This window comes from Cottoperca gobio, chromosome 5 (genome assembly GCF_900634415.1).
Source record: "Cottoperca gobio chromosome 5, fCotGob3.1, whole genome shotgun sequence".
NCBI classification, from domain to species: Eukaryota; Metazoa; Chordata; class Actinopteri; order Perciformes; family Bovichtidae; genus Cottoperca; species Cottoperca gobio.
The window spans coordinates 24,555,121-24,576,520 of NC_041359.1; the positions used below are offsets into that span (position 1 = coordinate 24,555,121).

Here is a 21,400-nt window from a genome sequence, read left to right on the forward strand (position 1 = left end):
CACCTTAGCTAAGGTAAAACCAAAGCAGAGAACTTATTTAAATGATTAGGCTGCTGTGTTGCATGAATACAATCCGGGCATGCAGAATAGACCAGTCTTATGATATCATAGAGGTGTAGCATGTTTATTTTTTTGGACCCCCAAGGCCCGGCGCCAGCTTGTGGTCCATTCGTATGCTGAGCACGGAGCAATTCATGATTATTCATGAAGTGCAATACAACATTGGTCGATTGTCAGACTGTCGCTTCGTCTCATGTGGCAATATTAAATCTCTGAAAGATTTATTACTTATGGGCACTGCAAATACCTCCTTTTCATTTCCTGACCAAACACACCTGAGAGAACCAAGAGAGTGTGTGCATATACAGTAAGACAGATACGGAGTTCAATTAGCTAGTTATGGCTGCATAATGGAAATGAATAGGGTTTGTAAGTGATGGGAATCTTTTGATGAGTCGTATTCAATTAGAGTTAAACAATGCTCAAATACTCTAAAACCATGTGTGCCGTTTTTGTCTAGGATATGAGCTAAAGCTAATTTCCATTGTGCATAACCTTCGACCTGAATAACAACCCTATTACTTTTTCGTTATACTATTTAATTCCGAGATAGATCAAGCCCAAAGCAGGTCTGTGAATGCTTTGAATTTCAAGTGCGCTCTAATTAGAATCAACAAACACACATTTTCTGTCCTCTTTTCTTTAGGTGGTGGTTAAAAAAATGGAATGTGTGCTGCTTCCATCTCTTCTTAAAGAACAAAGGTAATGATACATTAGTGCCTTCAAACAACAGCAAAGAGAAAGGCTTGTCAAAGTATTAGCATCTATGACATTTAGTAAGACTTTCACGGGGCCCATTCACCACAGAGTGCGTCCATCATCATGTGAGAGAGGCAACGAGCTGCTCCAATCTCTACTGCGATACTTTGTCTGGAAAAGTAATTTAATGCCATTTTACCTTCAATTGATATGGCTGTCTCCATCTTGCATTTAACGTACTATATTCATTTGACAGCTATTACATTTTAAAAGACGATTTTCTGCTATGAAATCTTCACATTTGAAAAAAGTGACAATACCAATTGTGACAATTGGTGTTTGAATAAGGGCCAAAGTGCCTTTTTCAGACACTAGAGCGTCTCCTCTGCTTTGATATGATAAGTGGTTTAAAGGATAAGGCTGGCAATATTTCTTACTGTACTTAATATCAACACATTTCATGAAAAGACAACAATAAATTCATCACACTGACATGTAGTGTGTAAAACACATCAACGAGCTACAGCGCTGCATTGGGTGAAATGGTTGTTTATTACTATGAATACGACCACTGTTAGTTTGTTTTGTGTCGATCCATTGTCCTGACCAATCAGTGTGCTCCCTGCCTGTGGGGAGCTACCGGCTGCTGGCTCCGTGCATGGTTATGGTGTGAGCGACGTGACACGGAGAGGCGAGCGTTTGTTCAAACAACAATGGTGGTTTCTAAAGATGTTAGCGTAGATGCTACAATAACATCAGTTATATCAGAACTGGACAGTATTTCTTCATTGAAAGAATAACAAAGAACGGCATTCAAGGCTTTCCTCCACGGAAAAGATGTTTTCATTTTCATTTGATTGACAGATGGTTCATCCGATCACTTGCCAAGTATTTTTTGAAAGTGCCTGCCCTTTTCCAAACACTTTCCAATGACGCCTTCTCAGATGGTTCTATATAAACAAACCATCTGGCGCGTCAGGTTAATATACACCATCATGCTGACATTAATTCTCACTAGTGCTAAAAAATGTGTATTATTACGCAGCTGAAAATCCCAAACAAATTCACTATTTATCTTGTCTGATTTATGCTTGCTATAAACTACAGTGCCCAGCTGTTTAAAAAAATAAACGAAACTAAAACTACATATGTGTGAACCTTTTTTAAATGTCTATGTCTTTGAACCAAAAGACGTACAATCCATTCCTTACTAATTGAGACCCTGTAGATTCACCCTATTTACCAAGATATGCATATGGATTCTGGCAGGAAATCTTCTTGGCAACCAAAAAGGGGGAAAAAACTTAAATTAACCTAAAATCTAAAACTTTTTTTTTCCTCAAGCAACACCATGTGAGTGCAACATCAAAAGAAAGCTGGACTAGATAGTTCAACCTGCTGCAACACGATTATCTAGTGCACAATGTAGCTGCTAGAGTTCTTACGTAAACCAAATGAACTGACCACATTGCTCCAGTACTTAAGACCTCACGCTGGCTTTCGGTAACTCACAGAATTGTCTTTAAAGCTTTGCTGCTTGTTTAGAAAATCACTAAATGGAGCAGGACCAAACTACCGCTCGGATATGTTTCAGCTGTTGCTAGACCCATCAGATCATCTGTTGGTAATACATACTGTCAGGAATAAACATGGTGAAGCAGCTTTTAGATGCGATGCTGCTCAGCTCTGGAACCAACTTCCTGTTTGTAATAAAGGTGCACCAGCTGTACCCAGCCTCAGGGACGTGGGGTCAGGGGAGGCAGGGGAGGCTGACCCTCGGATTGCGCAATCCCTTGCAAACTAGGTTGAGCGCATGCATTTGGCGCGTGCCTGTTGCTATCGCTCTGTATGTCGCCAATATAATGTTTACAGACACTTTTATTATGCATCCTGACTTTCCATAGTCCAGTTAATGTATGTAATGTATGTATGTAACTTATTTAGTCTTGCTGACACCAGGTGAGGCAGACAGTACTCTGCCGCACTGAAGAGGGCGCACGTGAGCCCAATACATGTACCTCTCTGAGCTGCTATAAATGTAACGTTCTTTTTTGGCCAAATATGTATCTTACCTGTGTGTGTATAAAGAATGCTGATATGAGATATGAAAAATAACCAGTAGTCAATGTCCATGCTGCCAAGAAAATGGTGAATAAGCTACTCAGTTGGGTGCCTCCCCAGCCATGAACCTCACCGCACGTCACTGCCCAGCCTCACATCTGGACCCAGAACCCATGTAATACACTAAATCATGTGATCTTATACCTTTAAGGTGCATATGTTCCTTTTAATTGTGTTATTGTATTTTTCATCTGCTTACCTGTAAAGAACTGAATTGCCGATGTGCATGCATTGTACTTGTCATTTCTAAAAGCTATTAAAGACTTCTTCCACTTCTAGACGATAATGACAGTTTCTATACATTGCCTCTGAGTGACCACAGTGGCTCACCAGCATAGTAAGAGGGATATTTTTAATTATATGAAAGGTGGTGATGTGAGATAACATACTGACAGCGAGACACAGTGCAGCAAGCAAATATGTACCAGCCACTGTCTCCTCATTCAGATTCTCTTTCTGCCTTCAACCATTGCTCGCATCCCATGGAAGATAATGTCTCTGTTTATCATGTCAGGATGGCGTGGCTTGTCTCCAGGAGGACCATGCCAACGTATTGCCTTTGAAGTGTTAATTGGATGCGCTGGAGGCCATCTTTGTTTTTAGATAACAAAAAATGAGAAAGTGTGTGTCTCTCTTGGTTCACACACTATTAAAAGTTAATGCTAACTTTTCCCTTAAAGTATGACTCCTGTTTTTTTAAAATTCAGTATCTGCATCCCTACGTCTCCCGCTTTGATATTTTTCAGATAAAAAGTTTGCAAATAATCCCACTGCCGTATGTTTCTTCTCTTTGAAATAAAGTGATGTAATTTACAGGCTAAATAAAATAAAATGTGAGACTAAAGAGCTTAAGAGTCGTGCTCATTGAAGTTTGAAGAAGGGCAGCATGTCTGAGATCGTCTTTCCAATGATATAACATTGGTCAGTGTGTCTTATTTGACTTCTCTAATTCAGGTTGACTTTTTCAATAACGGCACTGAGTTAACTCAATCTAGCAACAGACAGCTCGATGAATTGCCCTGTCAGTCACTTGGAGTTTTGCATTTGCCGCTAAACTCGCAATCTGCTCAGCTGTAACACAATTAGGCGACATCAAATGAAAATCAGTGTTGTTCTGAGTACATTTGCAAGGGACACATAAGGGGGCCCGGTCGGTTTCCAAATGCGGACAAGTGGATGTAAGGAGACGGCGGGAGATTAAAAGAGAGAAGAAATGAGAAAAGGGTGAAGTGGGAGGAGGACTAGAAGACAGACGAGAACTGTGGTGGTGGGGGGAGAATAGCGTGCAAAAACAACGAGTTAGTCGGTATCCTACTCACCTAGAGTGACCTCTGTCTGCATGGGCATGGACAATGCTGGGTGTTTGACTTCGCAGCTGAACAGGGCATCGTTATCCAGCTGAGGGTTGAGGGTCCAGGTGAGTCGGGCCTGCACTACCACAGAGCCATCACTCTGGGGGATGTGAGTGTGGCTGAAGTAGTAGAGAGGGTCCGTGCTGTGCACCCAGCGGGGGAATTCCCGGCTCACCACTGTCTCTGGGATGACCTCTGTCGCAGGGCTGGGCTCGTAGGCCTGCTGACCTTGAGTGTGGACACGCTTGGGGCTCTCCGTGTGCATACGTGGCGCCCGTCCTTCGGGATCCAGAAGGGAGAGGGAACGCTGCAGTTTAGTGTCATCGAGGTCCCTGCTGATGAGCGGCCTGGCTCCTCTCACGCCAGCTGAGCCGCCACCCTGCTCGCTGGAGGATTGAGTGTAAGAGATAACCTCTATCAGCTCGCCATCACGCTTGAAGTACACCTAAGACAGAGCAAGGCGTATTGAATTATAGTGACAAGTAGAGTGAGAGGTGATAAAAAGAAGGCGCAAGAGATGAAAAGATTTGTTAATGCACTTATATTTTCTACTGATCTCTAGCGGGGAAAAAACAAGCGATGCACAACATGCCATAATAACATCTCATGAAGTCGATATGGCAGGTAGTGTACCGAGGGGTTCACTTTTTAAGTCAAGTTGCAAGTCAAACCAAAACAATAAGCTGAAAGACACAAACATGCCCCATAGAGCTGAGGGGAATTGCACAGTGGGATAATAATTCGGTGTGAGTTTTGTCTCTAGGAGTTTCACATTTCACAATTTGTTTCCATGCCAATGTAAAATATTTCATTAGTGGAGCTTTAAAAATGTACTTTAGAAATGGCTCATCGGCTGCGTTGGTCCTGTAGAAGCATGTGCTGCCACAGAGACATTACAGGAGTTTCCTCATCATTTCATTAACATCTCTGGGTGTCTAATCTCCTGACAGGGAATTCAGCACACAACCTCCAGATATTAACTTTGGAATGAGGTTGCATCGTCTCTGTTGTTTTGGATCAGATATGTTTTTTGTTGAAAATAAAGTACATTTAATCTACAGCCCTTTTGGGGACATTTGGTCATTTCAATTCAATTTGCCCAATATCAAATAGTCATTATTGTAAACATTGCATTTCACTGACTGTATTGTTTGAGATGGTTGAAGCATATTTTTGATACGGTGCCACCTCTGGGGCTGATGCCTCGAGTGGGCAAACTGCAATAATGAGTGGATAAGGCCAAGCTCCTGTGGAATAACTGGAAAATAATATTTTCACATTAACAAAAGCGATAGCATCTATAATCCTCGGACTACAATACATCTTTAACGTGTATGGCCTTTCTAAGAAAAAAAGATTTGCCTTTAAAGAGACAAGACATATTTTTTTTCCCCTCAACACTTAAAGAATATAGTCAAGTTTAATTCAGATCAACTATAACACACGTTAGTATTCAGGACCTATGGACACGTACAAAGTATTTTAAATTGCACTTTAATATATTCAGAAATGACATTTTTTTTTTTGAACTTTGTTTTAAAACACTGATAAATGGCCCTTGTTGCTGAGGTTATGTTTGTGAAGACAGATGCCACGTCGTTATATTACAAGCTGTGTTATGCTGCTGGATTGTATCATAGTATTTATAGCCAACTCTAAAAACTTTGTAATGCCTGCCATCAGAGCAGCCTGGTACACATGCACAATGGGCTAAGTGACCTTGCTCAAAGGCGTTCTGCAGTACTGGTTGTTGTCAGTACCGTGGATTAAAAATTAACAAATACACTATAAGTATTCGCCCTCCTCAACAGCCTGCTGCTACTATGTATGAGACAACAACTGCCCGATGGCCCCATCTACCTGCACTACACTTTCAGTACAGAACAAGCTTTCCTTTTAAACTTTAACACAAGTTTCATTCTCTAAGCAAGTGTATTCACTTTAAACTGTGACTGTAGACGTTGATGCACAGCAGTACTTAATATTTCAATATATTTTCATTAAGTTTGATTAGATATTTCATTAGAAGAAAACCACATTTAAGTACCTAGTGTGAAGTTTTATTTACCCATTCAGTCTATGAAGTCTAATGAAAAAATGGCTCCTCACATCAGTGCAATCTGTTCTTAAAAGATGAGTAATGACTGCGCCTCCTAGTGCAATCTTAGTGTTTTAATTAGTGCACACCTGCAAGAGCTTATAATAAGCTCCATAAATACTGTATGTTCCGTATGTGAGCTGCAGGTTATGCCAGGTGTTGCAGAAACTGGCCAATTGGTAAGATAATACTCTTGAGCTCATGCATTATGTCTTGCACAGAAACAATCAACAAAAGTTCTTCATATATTGTATTTATTTTTACATCTACATGTGAACCTTTGTTGGTAAGCACTGCTCTAAATGTATGAATGAATGTACGTGTATTGATTGTAGCCTAGCGTAGCATATGAAGCTAATTTGAAAATGAAGTTCCACAGATTAGCATATTTTCCTCCGTTGAATTTTACCACGTGGGAGCAGTTCAATACCCATCAACCCTTTATCTGCGTTTACCGCATGTGCTCCACAGAGCCAGAGCTTAAAATCCAATAGCGCAGTGGGAAGTAGAAACATCAACCCCCGGATCCACAATGACCCCATTGCGTCTGCCGCTAACTCCTACAGCTACTCGACAACTTGAAAAGAGAAGAAGCATTTTCACTGTGTATTGAAACAGCTCATTAATTATCACAGCAGGTGGAGGGAGAGCAGCGTGGATTAGAACGATCCGTGCACCTGCTCTGGAGCTTTTGTTGGACAAAATGGTGTGGGTACACAATAACACCTGTGTTGGCTATGGATCAGTATAATAGGGAATTAATCCTGTAAGCCTGGATAACTGATTTGTTTCTATAAACATTAACAGATACATTCATTTATATGCATAAAGAGAAATATTGATTAAACATCTACATAACTTAACATGGGCGTAGAGCTCTGAAGGAGTCAGAAGTAATACCTTAATGAAGTGTTACCTCCAGCAAAATATTAAGCATCAGTTTACCTATTCACAGTGATCCCACCATGACTAAATATATTTCTTTGCCACATGTCTGCTTGAGGTATGAGAAAAGGAATCAATTAATGTTTCATCAAAGACGTGAATGAATAGGATAACAGAAACGTAGCTGCAGGGAGAGAAGTGTTATTTCGGTGTCGTTACCCTGAAGTTCTGCTCCTTTTTCATTTCCTCTTTCATTACTTGGATAGAGTATGGATATGGAAATAATACAGACACGGGTATAAATAGACCTATAAATAAGTTAGACTGTTAGAGGGGTTTGAGCAAACTCAGTCATTTAATTAAGAATGTTGTTTTGTGAATATCCTGCTGTCCTCATTTTGAACAACACATTCTGCTGATAATAGAAGAGACACGTGACAAAAGGTCCTCTTGTCATTACATGCCATTTCCCCCCCCCCCGGACAAAATGAGCCATCAGGACCCTGTGTCTTTGTAAATATTAATACGAATAAACCCACAATTCATCTTAAAATAAGCACAAGCGAGGAGACATCTGTCATCGCGGTAAACTCGGTCTGTGTTCCTTGAAGCTACCTACTAATTTGCTAAAATCTCATTTCCCACATTTCCTTGTTTGACAGGCAGAGATAACGGAGAACGCATCACTTCTTTCACTCCATTCAAATGGGAGAGCAAACACTGATTAATTTTCCACAAGTGATTATAAAGCTGCCAAAATAACACAGAGGATGTCTCTCACTGTGATACATGTCCCAAACAAATGGTTTGCATTTCACAAAGTGACATGGGCACTTTTGTTGGATGCTGCTTTAGAAAGTTTCTCCTTTCGTGTGATTATCCTGCATCCATTGTCTAATGAAAATGTTGTAACAGAATTGTCACACGGCATTTCTTGGCCTTTAAGATGGATACATATGGTACATATTTGGGCAAGCATGCAGTAGAAACATGGCGGTATTGTCTGCATTCAACACACTGGCTTGTTAGGGAATACATCTTGCTTCTGTAGGACCTTTGAAAGAACTACTTCCTCTCATGTAAAAGGGGATTTTTGAGGGCGTTTGGCATCGCTGTTGTATTGTTCTCTTACAAACAGCATTACTGCACAGAATTAAGTGATTATCAATCACACCTCTGTTTAAAATCCCAAAATACTTCATAGTCCAATATGTGCAGACAATGACACCAGACACAAACCACTTATTTCATTCTGTAATGAATTAGCACAGGGAAACTAGATTTAATTCTAAGCAGCTAAGCAGTACACGATGTCATGGCGGTGGTGAAATAAGCAGGGATAGCATGAGAAGGGTTTTGCATTCTTCTTGTGAATAGGGCAGTGATGAAAGCACCTGCACTCTGCACACTGCCAAGCTGCCCTCATCTCACCAACATCTCAAATCCGAACCCTATTTGGAAATGTAACAATCATGCATTGGTCCATATACACCTTTATGTTGCTGCAATTAATCACGGCGGTGTCAAAAGGACAAGGCGGTGATTTTCATGGTGACAGAATGATTCAATGTGAGAGCAGAAGCAGGAGGGGAGAGAGAGAGAGAGAGAGAGAGAGAGAGAGAGAGAGAGAGAGAGAGAGATCCTGGCCGTGACTTAATCAGCTTTCCTTCTTGTTATTAACTGTCATTATCTTCCTTCTTTTCAATCAGCGCTTGCTTGTGCTCTGAGTGTGTTCTAATGAGTGGCAATGGGAAGCTATTATTGATATGCTACCAGCTTGCTTCAGTGACATCAGAACTTAAAACATAATATCAGACACTTTAACCACATTCAGTACATGATATGTGGCGCCCTCAAAGCTGCACTAGGGGAACTTGTCATGTTAAGAGAATCCATTTTTAAAAGAACCAATAGAAAATACATAATCAGCCCAACGAAGGAAACTGCTTTTAGTATTAGAGTAACATGCGATAGTAGCAGTGTCGGATGCAATTTAGCGCTCTCAAATGTATACACTTAGCTGGATGAAGTGTCAGGCATTACAATGTACGCTGGAAAGACGCAAAAGGGTGTTGCATAGCAACAGGGGATAATTGTTCCTTTGTAAACGCAAATGTAGCATTAAATGATGTTAAAAGCATTTGAAGTTCTTCTATACAAGGAAATCAAGTCAAGGCTGTGGTGACGTGCACTCAAAGGACACAAAGAAGTTCCTGTGTTCCGTCCATGAAGCTCAGGAGGAGATGGTGGAGTGAGCAGTTGTGCAGGTCTCAGACATTTCGAAGATGCTCATAATTATTATTATATATTTTAAGAAATCTGTTAATTTATCAGTATTAATTCAAATATATATATAAATATATTACATGTAAATATTAACAATCAATTATGTAAAAACCTGACGATAAAAATAACAGTTGCAGCACAGATGCTGTGTAGCTTCACCGCTTGTTTTCTTTTAATTACTTAAAGGGATTCTTGCTGATCTTCAGCACAATCAGCTGCTTTTGTCCTTCCTACCCATTTTTCTTTTCACTTTCTATTAACAGGAGACACTTTTTAAGCAGTGCTTGCAAAGAGAGGACCCTGTTTGGCTGAGTTTTCTAGAAGCAGGAAATAGCACAACTTTTTTGATGCCTGGGAACATAAAATAGATGAATTTATATTAAAACATGTATAAACCAAATATCTTTATATCATTTTTTTCTTTTTCTTTCCAGCACATTGCAGGCAGCTGTTTTCAGCTCTAAAAAAAAACCTCACTGTACACTCACTATCCCTCGTAAATGTCCTGCACAGTTCGCAACTAGCTGGTTTTCTGATTTCTGATTTGATGGAGACCAACAAGTCAGTGAATCTTGGACTAACATGTATCAGATGGACACAAACACGACTCAAAATGAATGAAACGTTGCTCTATAACTAACCTGACGTGCCAGATGGTTTGGTACACAAAACTATCTGAGAAGTCGTCATTGGAAACTGTTTGGAAAAGGGCACTTTCAAAAAATACTCAATACGCCCCCAGCTGCCAGTAGCTCCTCTTCCTACACTGATTGGTCCAGACACAAACACATTACCAGCAGCCTGACAAGATGGATTTTTGCATGATATGGTAATCCAGCGATTCTCACGTGATCTCTTGATATCGCGAGAATCCAACTGTCGTGCAAGGCTGCTCTGTAACTGCAACAACTTCAAAAGGTGTATGCCAATGTAGCCAATGATCCATGACTTTCTTTAAATGAATGTTTGTTTCAATGTTCGGTATTCCTTGTAAATCTCATTTTGATAAAGAATGGCTGAAGATATTCATTACCTTACAGTTCATTTAGCTACATACAGCTCCGAACAGCAAAAATCTTGCGAGTACATTAGCTTCAAATAGGTGAAATCCTAAGTGCAGAACAACAGCTTCAAATAAGCCAAATAAAAGTGCAACATACAGAAACAATAGAATACAAATTCAACTATTAGCTACAAATAAGCCAAACCAATGTAAGTGCAACATACAAAGAACAGTTTAATTATTAATTCTTTCTCATTCGCCGATGTGCGTTTTCAGTCTACGACGGAAGGTGTGAAGACTGTCTGCTGACCTGACATCAATCTATCCTGAATCCATGCACACATGGCACACGCATGATGTCTCTCAACAACTACGGCAGAATATTCATTGGTATAGCTAGAAACAAAGATCATTTGAAATACTACAGAATGGTCATATTTAGCTGGCTCAGTAAATCGGGCCAATTTCCTTTTTAAGTTGTGAGCCACTGTTGAGAGCAGGCTTGCAATGATCTGACGTTGTAAAATAGAGCTGACAACAGCTCATTTTGCAACAAGACCCGGGGCAGCAGCACCGACAAAGACTTAATGAGTTTCATCACAAGCAAAGGAAGCCGTTTGAAGTTGCAGCCGCACAACTGGGCAGCGACATTCAAGCAAATACTTACAACCCTAATAATGAGGTTTTGTTATGCAGCGTGGACGTGGACAACAGCGTAAATAGGACAAATGGTCACAGTTTAAATGTGCTCATTCTTAAAACTGAATGGGGATCACGTCAACTCCAATACTATGTAGACGATATAATGATTAAGTATACCGAGTTATTTTTATGTTGTAATTGCCATTTCAGAATCCCTTTATTACTTTGACAGAAGCTATACATTTGGTTTTTATTATTATATACTGTATTGATATGTAACTATTACTTGGTGTGCCAAGATTGGACAACAACATTTAACTACAGTTTGCTACAGAGCTAACCTGCTATGATATAACAATAAACATGTAGACAACCAAGAACAGGAAACATACCACAAACAAATATGAAATCTCTACTTGTCAACTTTTTTCCACGCCGTTTACAAATGTATCTTTGTTTTTGCTATTGATACTGACTAAGGACGTAAGTATGAGTTCTCGAAGGAGATTAAAGGGGAATGTGCAGGACCGGGGAGCCTACTGAGACTCTACTAAAAAGCTATCCTTGAAACCTGTCAGAGTTTGTTTACCGAGTTTTGATTTAGACCAACGGTACAAGGCAACTTTGACAGGCTGTGATACACTTGCAATGAACTTGTAACTTGGCAAGTTAAAAGGTTTTTTCTTCTCAATTTCCTTAGATGGTGCCGCCTTCACTTCATATCTTGCATCATCCCAGTGTAAACACTTTGTCTGTTTGCCTATAGGATATAGTAACAGACAAACTGACCCTGAAATTAATTCCTATCCAGACGCAAGGAAGCAAAGGAAAAGTATCGCAATAGTGTTCTTGCTCCCGCAATAACTAAATATAATTTACTCAAATCATTTTAGATACTATAAGAGCATTGCCGGTCCTTCACAGTCGTGGCGCTTCTTCTAGTGTTTTCACTCACATTGGCTGATTAAACCTCTTCTCAGGACGGTGTGTGGGTGTGTACAAACTGCACATCTAACATCTGACTCTCCTCTTAGCTTTGTTTCATCTGTGGAGTGGAACCTGTACCTTCACGATTTAAAAAAAACAAAAACATATGAAGTTTGGTAGCTTTAGCTAACTTAGCTCCACCCAGCTTCAAACAGAACAACACATGTGTGGGTGTGCAGGACTTATTGTTGTTGTGTTGCTTCTCTGGTATGAATTGGTTCAAAACAGCCACTTTAGAAACACATTGAGCCAACGTGAAGCTGTAGGAAACATGTCTTGCTATGTTTCAGATGATTTTGGAGTCCAGGTGCTCCACTAAAGGCATTTTGTTTTAAAATGGTTTTGTCTGGCTGCTGGTTCCCAATGGTGAACTGAAACATGTGACAAAATGTTCACAATATGAGTCTTATCTTATGTGTCTGATACAATGACAGTCCACACAGCTCATTATTTCTAATTAATTCCATGCTCGTTGTCCATTACTGACATTTTCACTGACTCAAGCTGTGTGTTAACAATCATCCACGCTTGAACAAACACTTGTGTTGCCTTATCTTAAGATACATTATTTCTTATACTGACAAATGATACTCATTTACATTTGTAGTACTTCCAATGCCTCTTTCATTGAATATTCCACATCCTGCACCATCGCATTCTCAACTTCCTCATTGCACCATTTGCGTAACCTTCTGTATCTTCAGTTCACCAATACAGCTCTCTTACTTTGCTATGCTTCTTAAAAGGTTAGGGTTAGGGTTAGGGTTAGGGTTATGCTTCTTCCTGCAAATAATCTGCTTCGTACGATACTTGATCAGAATAATTCTTCATGTATTTCTAAAACTTCCCCACAAGTGTCTTTTATGCATTGTCTTGGATTTATTTTAAAATAATAATTAGAAATGTTACAGGTTTTTATTCATCATTGATTTACGCTATAGAGTTGTGGTTTCGTCTATTAAACAGATTGCTATTTCAGATTGTATCGCTACTTAAAATTCTGGAGTGATAAAAATGCTGGGTTGAAAACCGTAAACTGTCTTTGCAGCACGAAGCTTCTTTGCAATATCAAAACCTTTCAATATGTATCTTATACCAAACATATGCAAATACAATGGTAAATGTAGCGGCCAAACAGTCTTTCAATGTTTGTATTTGTCTTAAATCAGTGACTTGGAACATTTACTTGCTGAGTCCCTGACAAAGCTAATTATCAGCAATGTGACTTGGCCAATGACTATCCGGGTTACTGACCAGCTGGAACCTTTCAGATCTATTTTCCTCCATTAGGCGTTGAAAGAAAGGATTCAGCAGTGCTGAACTTTAATGTCTTAAGGCTCACTGGAAAAGCACAGCGGGGGAGAACCTAACTCATCAAAACATCAACCAGGAAGTACCTAAGAGACGGAAATCATATTCACCTTGTATTCACCTCTCACCGGGATCATAATTGCAGGAGATAGGAGTGCTCAGGGTCTGCAGTCCATTACCATACACCCATGGGCGATGATTAATGACCCGGTGGGAACAAACAGCGAGCGACCGCTCTCAAACAGCGTCCGTAAGCTCATATGCCACCAAACACAGCAGCATATGCTTCAGATATTTGCGAGACCTTGTCTTGCACTTCAAAAAGTTGAGAAAGAAAGTGTGTGCAAGTATGACTATAAGTGTGCACTTGTATCTGCTTGGTAATATACATGTGCACATTGATGTGTTTCTGCATGTGCAGGTATGAGGGTGTACAGTGATGATTACTATTAGTAATCATTACTATCATGTCACCGTGATTAGATTGATTGCCCAGCGTGTGACCATCAATAACAGAATTGTGTCTGTTTCCTAAATCTGATCTACCTTTTTTTAATGACTACATCACATTACTAAATTAGCGCTGGTGATCAATCACAGGTCAATCTGTGATGAATGTAACAGCGGTACTGGTGACAGCTACTTTAAACAGCTGCAGGGATAAAACATCTAAGCGTCTACATGTGGCACGGTTATCCACCGGTGTCTTCTAGCATCACACTGGGGTGTTTGTGGGAAGCACTGAGATCAAGCATTGTGATGGTGCAAAACGCGTTTTTAAAACCTGTTTAAAGAGCATTTTACTGTAATGTTAAAACATTAACAACATAACTCCTAGTAGTCTGCTGATATGAACAACCTGTCAGCAACATGCGACGCAGTGTTTTCCCCTCTGTAAACAGCAGGGATCTGTGTGCCGTAAACGCAGGTCCCTAGTGGACGAACAGCATGGAGTATCTTCAACAGTAACTCACCGATGGCGCTGGTTTCCCTCCTTTTGCAGTGCAGACGAGAGTGAAATTCTGGGCCTGGTATCGACTGAACGGGGCTGGAGTGTTCTCTGCCACCACTGATATGTTGTTCGGAGGTGCTGTGGAGGACACAAAGAAAGCTCTGTCAATCAATATCCTGAAACACAAAATGCAACCTCAAACAGTTTTAAACTGTTAGAAAAATATCTGCTTTCACTTGCTCAGTGCAATCCAGGAGTTATTTTGTGATAAAATGTTATTATTGTTATTGGTTATGTAGGTTGATGTAGCGGCGGCTCTAGTGACAGCAGAAAAAGACAAAGGAAGTGGGAGCAACGCTGTTGTGACCGGATGTTCAAAATAAAACAAATGTTCAGACTGGCTTTATCTATTTTACGTAAGAACCTGCTGAGCAAATCTCCACTTAAAATGGTAACTGAATGGTTGGGACAATATGTTCAAAACTCCCCAGGGCTCATGTGAGTCAGATGAGGCTGATAAGGTTGAAAATCTCATACATATCATATCACTATCCCTCCGTCTATTCTCTCTAGGGATTCCAGCAAGTATGTCATGGCAGTGTAAAGGGAAAACATGTGAGCAAGACTTATAAGGCATTATAGAGGAGCACTGGGAGGAAAAGGAGGTAATGCATGGAAATCTCCAGCATCCCCTGGAAAATCAGCTGTTCAACATGCAGTCCTGCTCCAGTTCTTGTCTGGTGGCTTCAATATGAATGTGAATACCTCGGAGTAGTGGTTGTTTCATGGAAATATCAACAAGCAGGTTTTAACTGATGACACTGTAGCAGATGACCAGCTGCATAAGGACCACTTGAATTTTGACGAGCACTGCCGAGTATCAAAGGCACCTTTCACAATATTAGTTCTTCATGTATTCTGTGTACGAGTCTTCTCTTCATGAGGCTCTTCATGCACCGTCATGCATAAGCATTCAATAGATGTCTGGAGCAGTATTTCCCTCCAGATTCTGCCAATGTCATTTCAGAGAGAGGCAGTTCCTATTGGCTGTTCTACAAATGCACAGGCACGTCCCTTCAGATGGTGAAAGGCTGATTCAACCGTGGAATATTCTGCACAAAAAGTTGCTATTCCAGTATTTGCAAGAATTGTCTACACTGCAAAGCAACCCAAAAAAGTGAGACAGACTTATCAAAACAATAGTCTGTATAATATCTTTGAAGAATTGAAAATGTGGCTAATAGTTTAGCTTTGTGCTAACCGTAGCCATCGGCTCTCGGCAGCTCATGGCTATGCTTAGTAGAACGCTATAATATCAGAAACAAGTTTTCTCCATCTCACTAATAGTTTAGCTTTTTGCATGAGCTCGACGGCTACATTTAGCAGAAGGATAAACTATTAGCAACATTTTCTCTCAATCTCTGTAATGCTTTGCGTATATTGTAGCTCGCTAGACCCTCGAATCACAGTATGTCATCTAAAAAGGGCTTTAAAGGCCCCAATGTTCGCAAAGAAAACAGGGCGGTAATTCTCATCGAATTTACCCTTCGCTAAGCCCCGCCGCTTCTGCTTCCGTAGACTCTCATGCAATCGTTTCAGAGTTTCTTAATTTCTAACTCTGGTTTTGTATATTTCCAGTTAGCGATGGTTAACCTTTGTTCCTGGGACACATGTAATAGTGATACTTGTTACCCAGAGAGTTTGGAAGGAGGTACATTTCTAAAATCTTACGTTTCTACATAATAAGTAAAAAGCAGGGGCCGGGGCTTAGCAAAGGGGCCATTACCATATATTGCTGTATAACGGCATTGGGATCACAATCACGATTGTGATCTGCTCTACCTTTGGGTACCACTTGAATAACAACATGCTGAAAGGTTATTATGGAATTCTTGCCAAACGATGTTAAAAATAAACTACCTACTCCAGCTTTAAGGCGGATACTGTGAGGCAACAAGAAAGGTCATACACGGAGCAGTGTCTTTTTCATGCGTCACTTAAATCAATCAAGCGGTTTAAACAGCCATGCCACATAAATTAATTGATTAAAGGTGCGGGTGGGGGTTGGTGGGGATTCAGCTGCTGGCCTGGGTGCCTCTGTTTTTCCACACCTCTTAATTGCTAATTGATGGGATTCATATGGTAGTAAATTAACCTTAGAACACCCCATTAGCTTACTGACAAGCCTGTCTAAACCTGGCATATGATAAGCTGTCAGAGGTGTCTGCTCCTGACCGATCATTCACAAGTACCCGACACAGAAGCAATGTAAAGTGGTGAATTTCCTCCAGTACAATGAAGTTGCTCCAATATACAGCCAGACAATAATAAAAAAACAATTCCACTTTATAGATTTATATTATTGATTGCTCTATTCCATAAAATAACACCATATTCTACTTTGTAAAAAGCTCGCTGGAGACCAGTAAATATATTCCAAACACCATTGTCAATATGTGGTCTGCAAAGTGCTTCAAGTACTGCTATAAGCAGCTAAAAACTATGATTCATTTTAAAATATTAGCAGCTGTAAATGTAAAGAGAAGTGTAGAGTTTTGCAACACTCTGCAGGGAGCTTTAACACCGAACCACACTAATTGAATTTAGACTAATCTCATGAAATCCAATTTTATTAGATCCAAAATAATTACTGTCAAATTGCAAGTTTCCACTTGAATGATAAGTATTGATTATCCCCTGACAAGTACTTTGCCAAAGCACGAATAAGGAGGTGCTTTGTTTAGTCGGAATAAAATCACTAACACAACCTTGTGGTGAAGTAAGTTCAGGAGAGCTGCAACATCGGTTTGTGCCCTGTGGGTGGACGGTCTACCTGAAGGGAGTCAAAGCCTAAGACAGCAATAAACCTTGGTGAAATATTTGACATGATTAAAAAAACAAGACCTACTGTGCACAGCACACTATTTGCAAACACAACAACCCTGTATGTGATTAAGATGGTTGTCTCTGATGATGGGGTCTAAGCCTTTCATACCTCATTTAATTGCAGCTCTCTCTTCGCCCACTTGTTTCTTTTGTGCTTAAGTTTTAGTTTTAAGCCGTTTTGTCGTGCGTGTTAAATGGGAGTGTCTGCCTCTCAGTTCAATCTCGTACTGAAGCCTGCATACCGATCATTTAAAAACAACTGATAAATAGTTATATTTCTCTTTTGACAAGGCTATTGTCTAATATGGTGATACCGATATAGAGCTCATACAAAGCAGGGAAAGAAAGTCTTATGAATCAAAATGCAAAAAAAAAGCAACCACAGTTAAGTTTGCTCAACAATGTGTCGAAGCGAAGAAACTTTTAGAAAAAAAATACAAAAATGTCAATATCTTTGACATTCTTCTGAAGGTTTCTTTAAAGACTCAAGATTCAAGAACAGATATAAAAATTCCAAATCCTCTCGGCACAATCTCTGCCTTTCCTTTGCATAATGAAAACGGCACAGCGGCACAGTGTACGGGCAAAAGTATTTCTGATCTGTGTGCTTGGCATTCAGATTGCCGCATGTTTTTCTTTTTTTTCCTCAGAATTGATTGGAATCTCTTTGGCCATGCATATTATTGGTTTATGGCTTGAGAGACAAAAAGGCTTTTAGAGTATTTCACTTACCCCATTATGTCCATTTTTGTTGATTTGGTGACAATAGCACAATGGCACACCTTTTATGCCTTTGCCTGTATACTCTGCTGACTACGTCCCATTATTTCATATGAATACAGACCCTGAAACTTTAAAGCGGTACACTGCAAATGTGTAATGTGCCAGTTCTTCTTTTTCCAATTTTCAGAGCTGCACATCTCTGAATCAAAAGCAGCATTTACATCATTTTGTACCTGGTAGTACTGCTGTTCAAGTTACTTCAATAATGATCTCTCCCTCCATCTCTCGTTTACCACCTCCTTCTTGTTCTATATTGTCAAGCCTGCTATCTTTCAAAAAAAAGCAAAGAAAAAAAGATTAAAATACAAAAAGGAAAGAACCCTGCAAATGGGATTGGTGATTGTGCAGAACAGGAGCATGTTTAATGCTCCCAAGAGACTGCCTTCCCTGGCCTCATAATTAAGGGATTTAGAGCTCTGGAGACAGCTGGACGAACAAGAAACACTCCCAACATCCCCTTGTACTAAGCACCCTGGCCTCAAGTCCACATCTCTGGAGGGGTTTTTATAGTGGATGAAGTTGGTGTGTGTGCGTGGGAGGGGGGGGGGGGGAGAGAGGAATGCAAAGAAAAGGGGCCTAAGGTCATCCTCGGCTTGCTTTTACTGACAGTGATAAATATTTGATGAATCTATACTTTTTTATTGTGAGCCTAAGAGTCCCAAGGTAACCAATATGAATTTTGAATTGTTTCACTAAGTAGTGCTAAACAGTGCAAGTCCTTTCACTTCTCACTTTAATCTTATGATAATCACTGGATTCATTTCTTGACAAATTGTTTTTTCCCATAACTTTGTCCACTTTGTTCCGACATAGTATTATTTGACCCGTAATGCCCGTATATACGCATGTGTTTGTGTGTCTTGGTGGCCTGTGCAAGGTACACTGCCTCTCACCCAATGCATGCTGGGATAGGCTCCAACCCCCTGTGTACCTAATGCACTAAACATGTACGGAACAACTAAATACAGTTTCAAAGTATTCCAATCACCTCATAAATGACACTGTGGGTTCAGTGTGACATTGCTTGATACAGGTGAAAGCTGGCATACTTAAGCATCAGCCAATCTTTGTCCTGAAGTTAAAGTAGAAGACAATTCGAATAGCAATCACAAAAGGAAGGTTATGTTGACTTAGCAAAGGTTCCCAGTTTCAGAAAGCTTCACGATTGCCTGGCATTGCCGCTTTTGTTTTCTTTGTTTACTGCATATTAGCTTTTATGCACGACTTGTGCTTGAGTCACCAACTATCCTATGTGGATGCATGCCACTTATACACAAAGGAACATTAGGTCTGAATGCTCCACTGAAGAGATTTGCTTTTAATAAAGCTTTCAAACACCAATTTCCATCAGCGTTTGTACGGACGGTAATTTATTTTTCACAATTAGAAAGGCACGAGTAGATTTGACTCCTCTGTAGTAAGTACAGTGAATACGGCGAGGCAAGCAGCCTGGCATGTCCCCATGTATTGTGAATGCATGGTCGTGTTTCAAAATGCTTTGAAAGAGGCCCTTGAAGTGACACAGTGTCATCAATATGCAAAACAATTTCATGTCTGTATTTGGAGAGGTTCTTTAGAGTTGAAATTGGAAATAATAGCGCAGACAGACAGATACACAAGTGGACCCCAAAGAACATCAAAAAAATATTTCCCTCCTCTTAGTGCCAGAGTGACAATATCACACTGTGGCTCTGATGTGCAGATCTGAAACAAAAGCCAGAGAGAGAACACAGATGGAGAGGCCGGCACATATCAAGTGGTAAGATGATGTAGTGCACTTTGCAAAATTCTAACTTCTGACACTATAGCGACATATACTGTTTTACATAGAGCTGCCAAAATTACAATTACTCACTCAGAGAACTTTTGTGAAGAGCAGATGCTGATGCCAGCTGACACAGGTGCATGAACCTGTTTACTCCATCTGTAGAGCATTTGCACGATACCATCCTGCAGATCTCACCGTGTTCAAATCTCAAATCAAAACCCACCTCTTCAGATCTGCTTTTAATGTGTAATTACTATTGTTATATGTACATGTAAAGCGTCTTTGAGTACCTTTTGAAAGCGCTCTATAAATAAAATGTATTATTATTGTTATTACTGCTTAATTAAATGTAGTAGGAAAAAACCAGGACACTTCAGAGTAAAGGCTGCAGATTACTCAGCTGCTATCAATGCACATTTTAATTAGTCTAAAACATAAAAGCACAAGAGGTGAATTAAGAGTAGAAACAGACATGCAACATTAGCGCGCGTTAAGCAACTAGAAATTCAAAACGTCCATTTAATTGACTCTTTTACCTATTATTCATCCCAGTGAAGTCTGCAGTGGAAGTTAATTGGACCCTTCCTGATCTCAACTTTACTTGTAGGTTTGAGGATATGATTCTGGCATCCGAAAAAATCAAAACAAATTTTACATTGCCAGCTCTTGGCAATGCACAGACATATTCCCCACTGCTGCTTGATTTCTGCTCCAAGGCTAAGTTTGTTCCTACAGAGAGGTATTTAAATTCATATTGGTGTAAACACGTGCATGTGAAACAGAGTATTCTCGGGAAGGGGTGAAACATGAACGCATTCAAGACTCAGTTCAGCTGAATAAGTATGACACACTGCCAAAGAGCTTAGATCCCTAATGCTTTTTTAAGAAGTCACACAGTTGGATAGGGTACGATTGTGGCAGTGAGGGAGACAGAAGAAGAATCAAAGATAAGTTCTCTCAAGAGGTGGAAAAAAAGATGTTGAAATGAGCGCCGGCATGAGACCCTGGTACGTGAGTCTGTTCCTTTTATTCCCCAGCAAGAGAAGCACCACGAGATAAAAGATACCAAAATCATTTTTAATCACTTTTCTATTGTGCTTTTAGCATTTGCATTTACACCCCATCCTATTAATTTGCATGGGTTATTACTTTGCTGTCAGCTCATATCACATCCTCGTGCCTCAGCGCACCAGCCAGTGGTAGCTGGTTGCAATGAGAGGGGGGCCCTGGTGGCTGTCAGGAAGAGGAAAAGGGATGAAACACAGAGACAAAAGCTTGTGTCACACTGAACAAGTTCCCCAGTTATAAAGCCCATTAATCACACCGATTGTTGTTGAAAATACAGCGAGCACATATATTACATGCCGGCGTGCTTGGATCTGTGTGTGGGTTTAAGAGAGTGAGCAATGTGTTTGAGTGCTCTTGTCTGTGGAAACATATGGTTGTATTGATGCATTACTAAGCAATAGCAGCTGTCCAGCAAGTGGTCTTCTCTCAAGTGGACAGAATATTGTGGTTTACCTCTTAGATCTACGCACCAGCCACGTATAACTAATACACAGCGCTA

The 21,400-nt window shown here is 40.2% G+C and overlaps 1 protein-coding gene across 3 annotated transcripts in view; it reads right to left on the reverse strand.

Moving 5' to 3' along the window:
* The window catches only part of igsf21a (immunoglobin superfamily, member 21a), a 151,101-nt gene that overhangs the window by 13,574 nt on the left and 116,127 nt on the right, over positions 1 to 21,400 (reverse strand). For all 3 annotated transcript variants that reach the window (XM_029432341.1, XM_029432340.1, XM_029432338.1), the window contains exons 5-6: positions 14,419 to 14,534; positions 4,200 to 4,677 (exon numbers count right to left, since the gene is read on the reverse strand). In XM_029432341.1, coding sequence (XP_029288201.1) covers positions 4,200 to 4,677; positions 14,419 to 14,534 — 594 coding nt within the window. The remainder of the gene's footprint in view (positions 1 to 4,199; positions 4,678 to 14,418; positions 14,535 to 21,400) is intronic.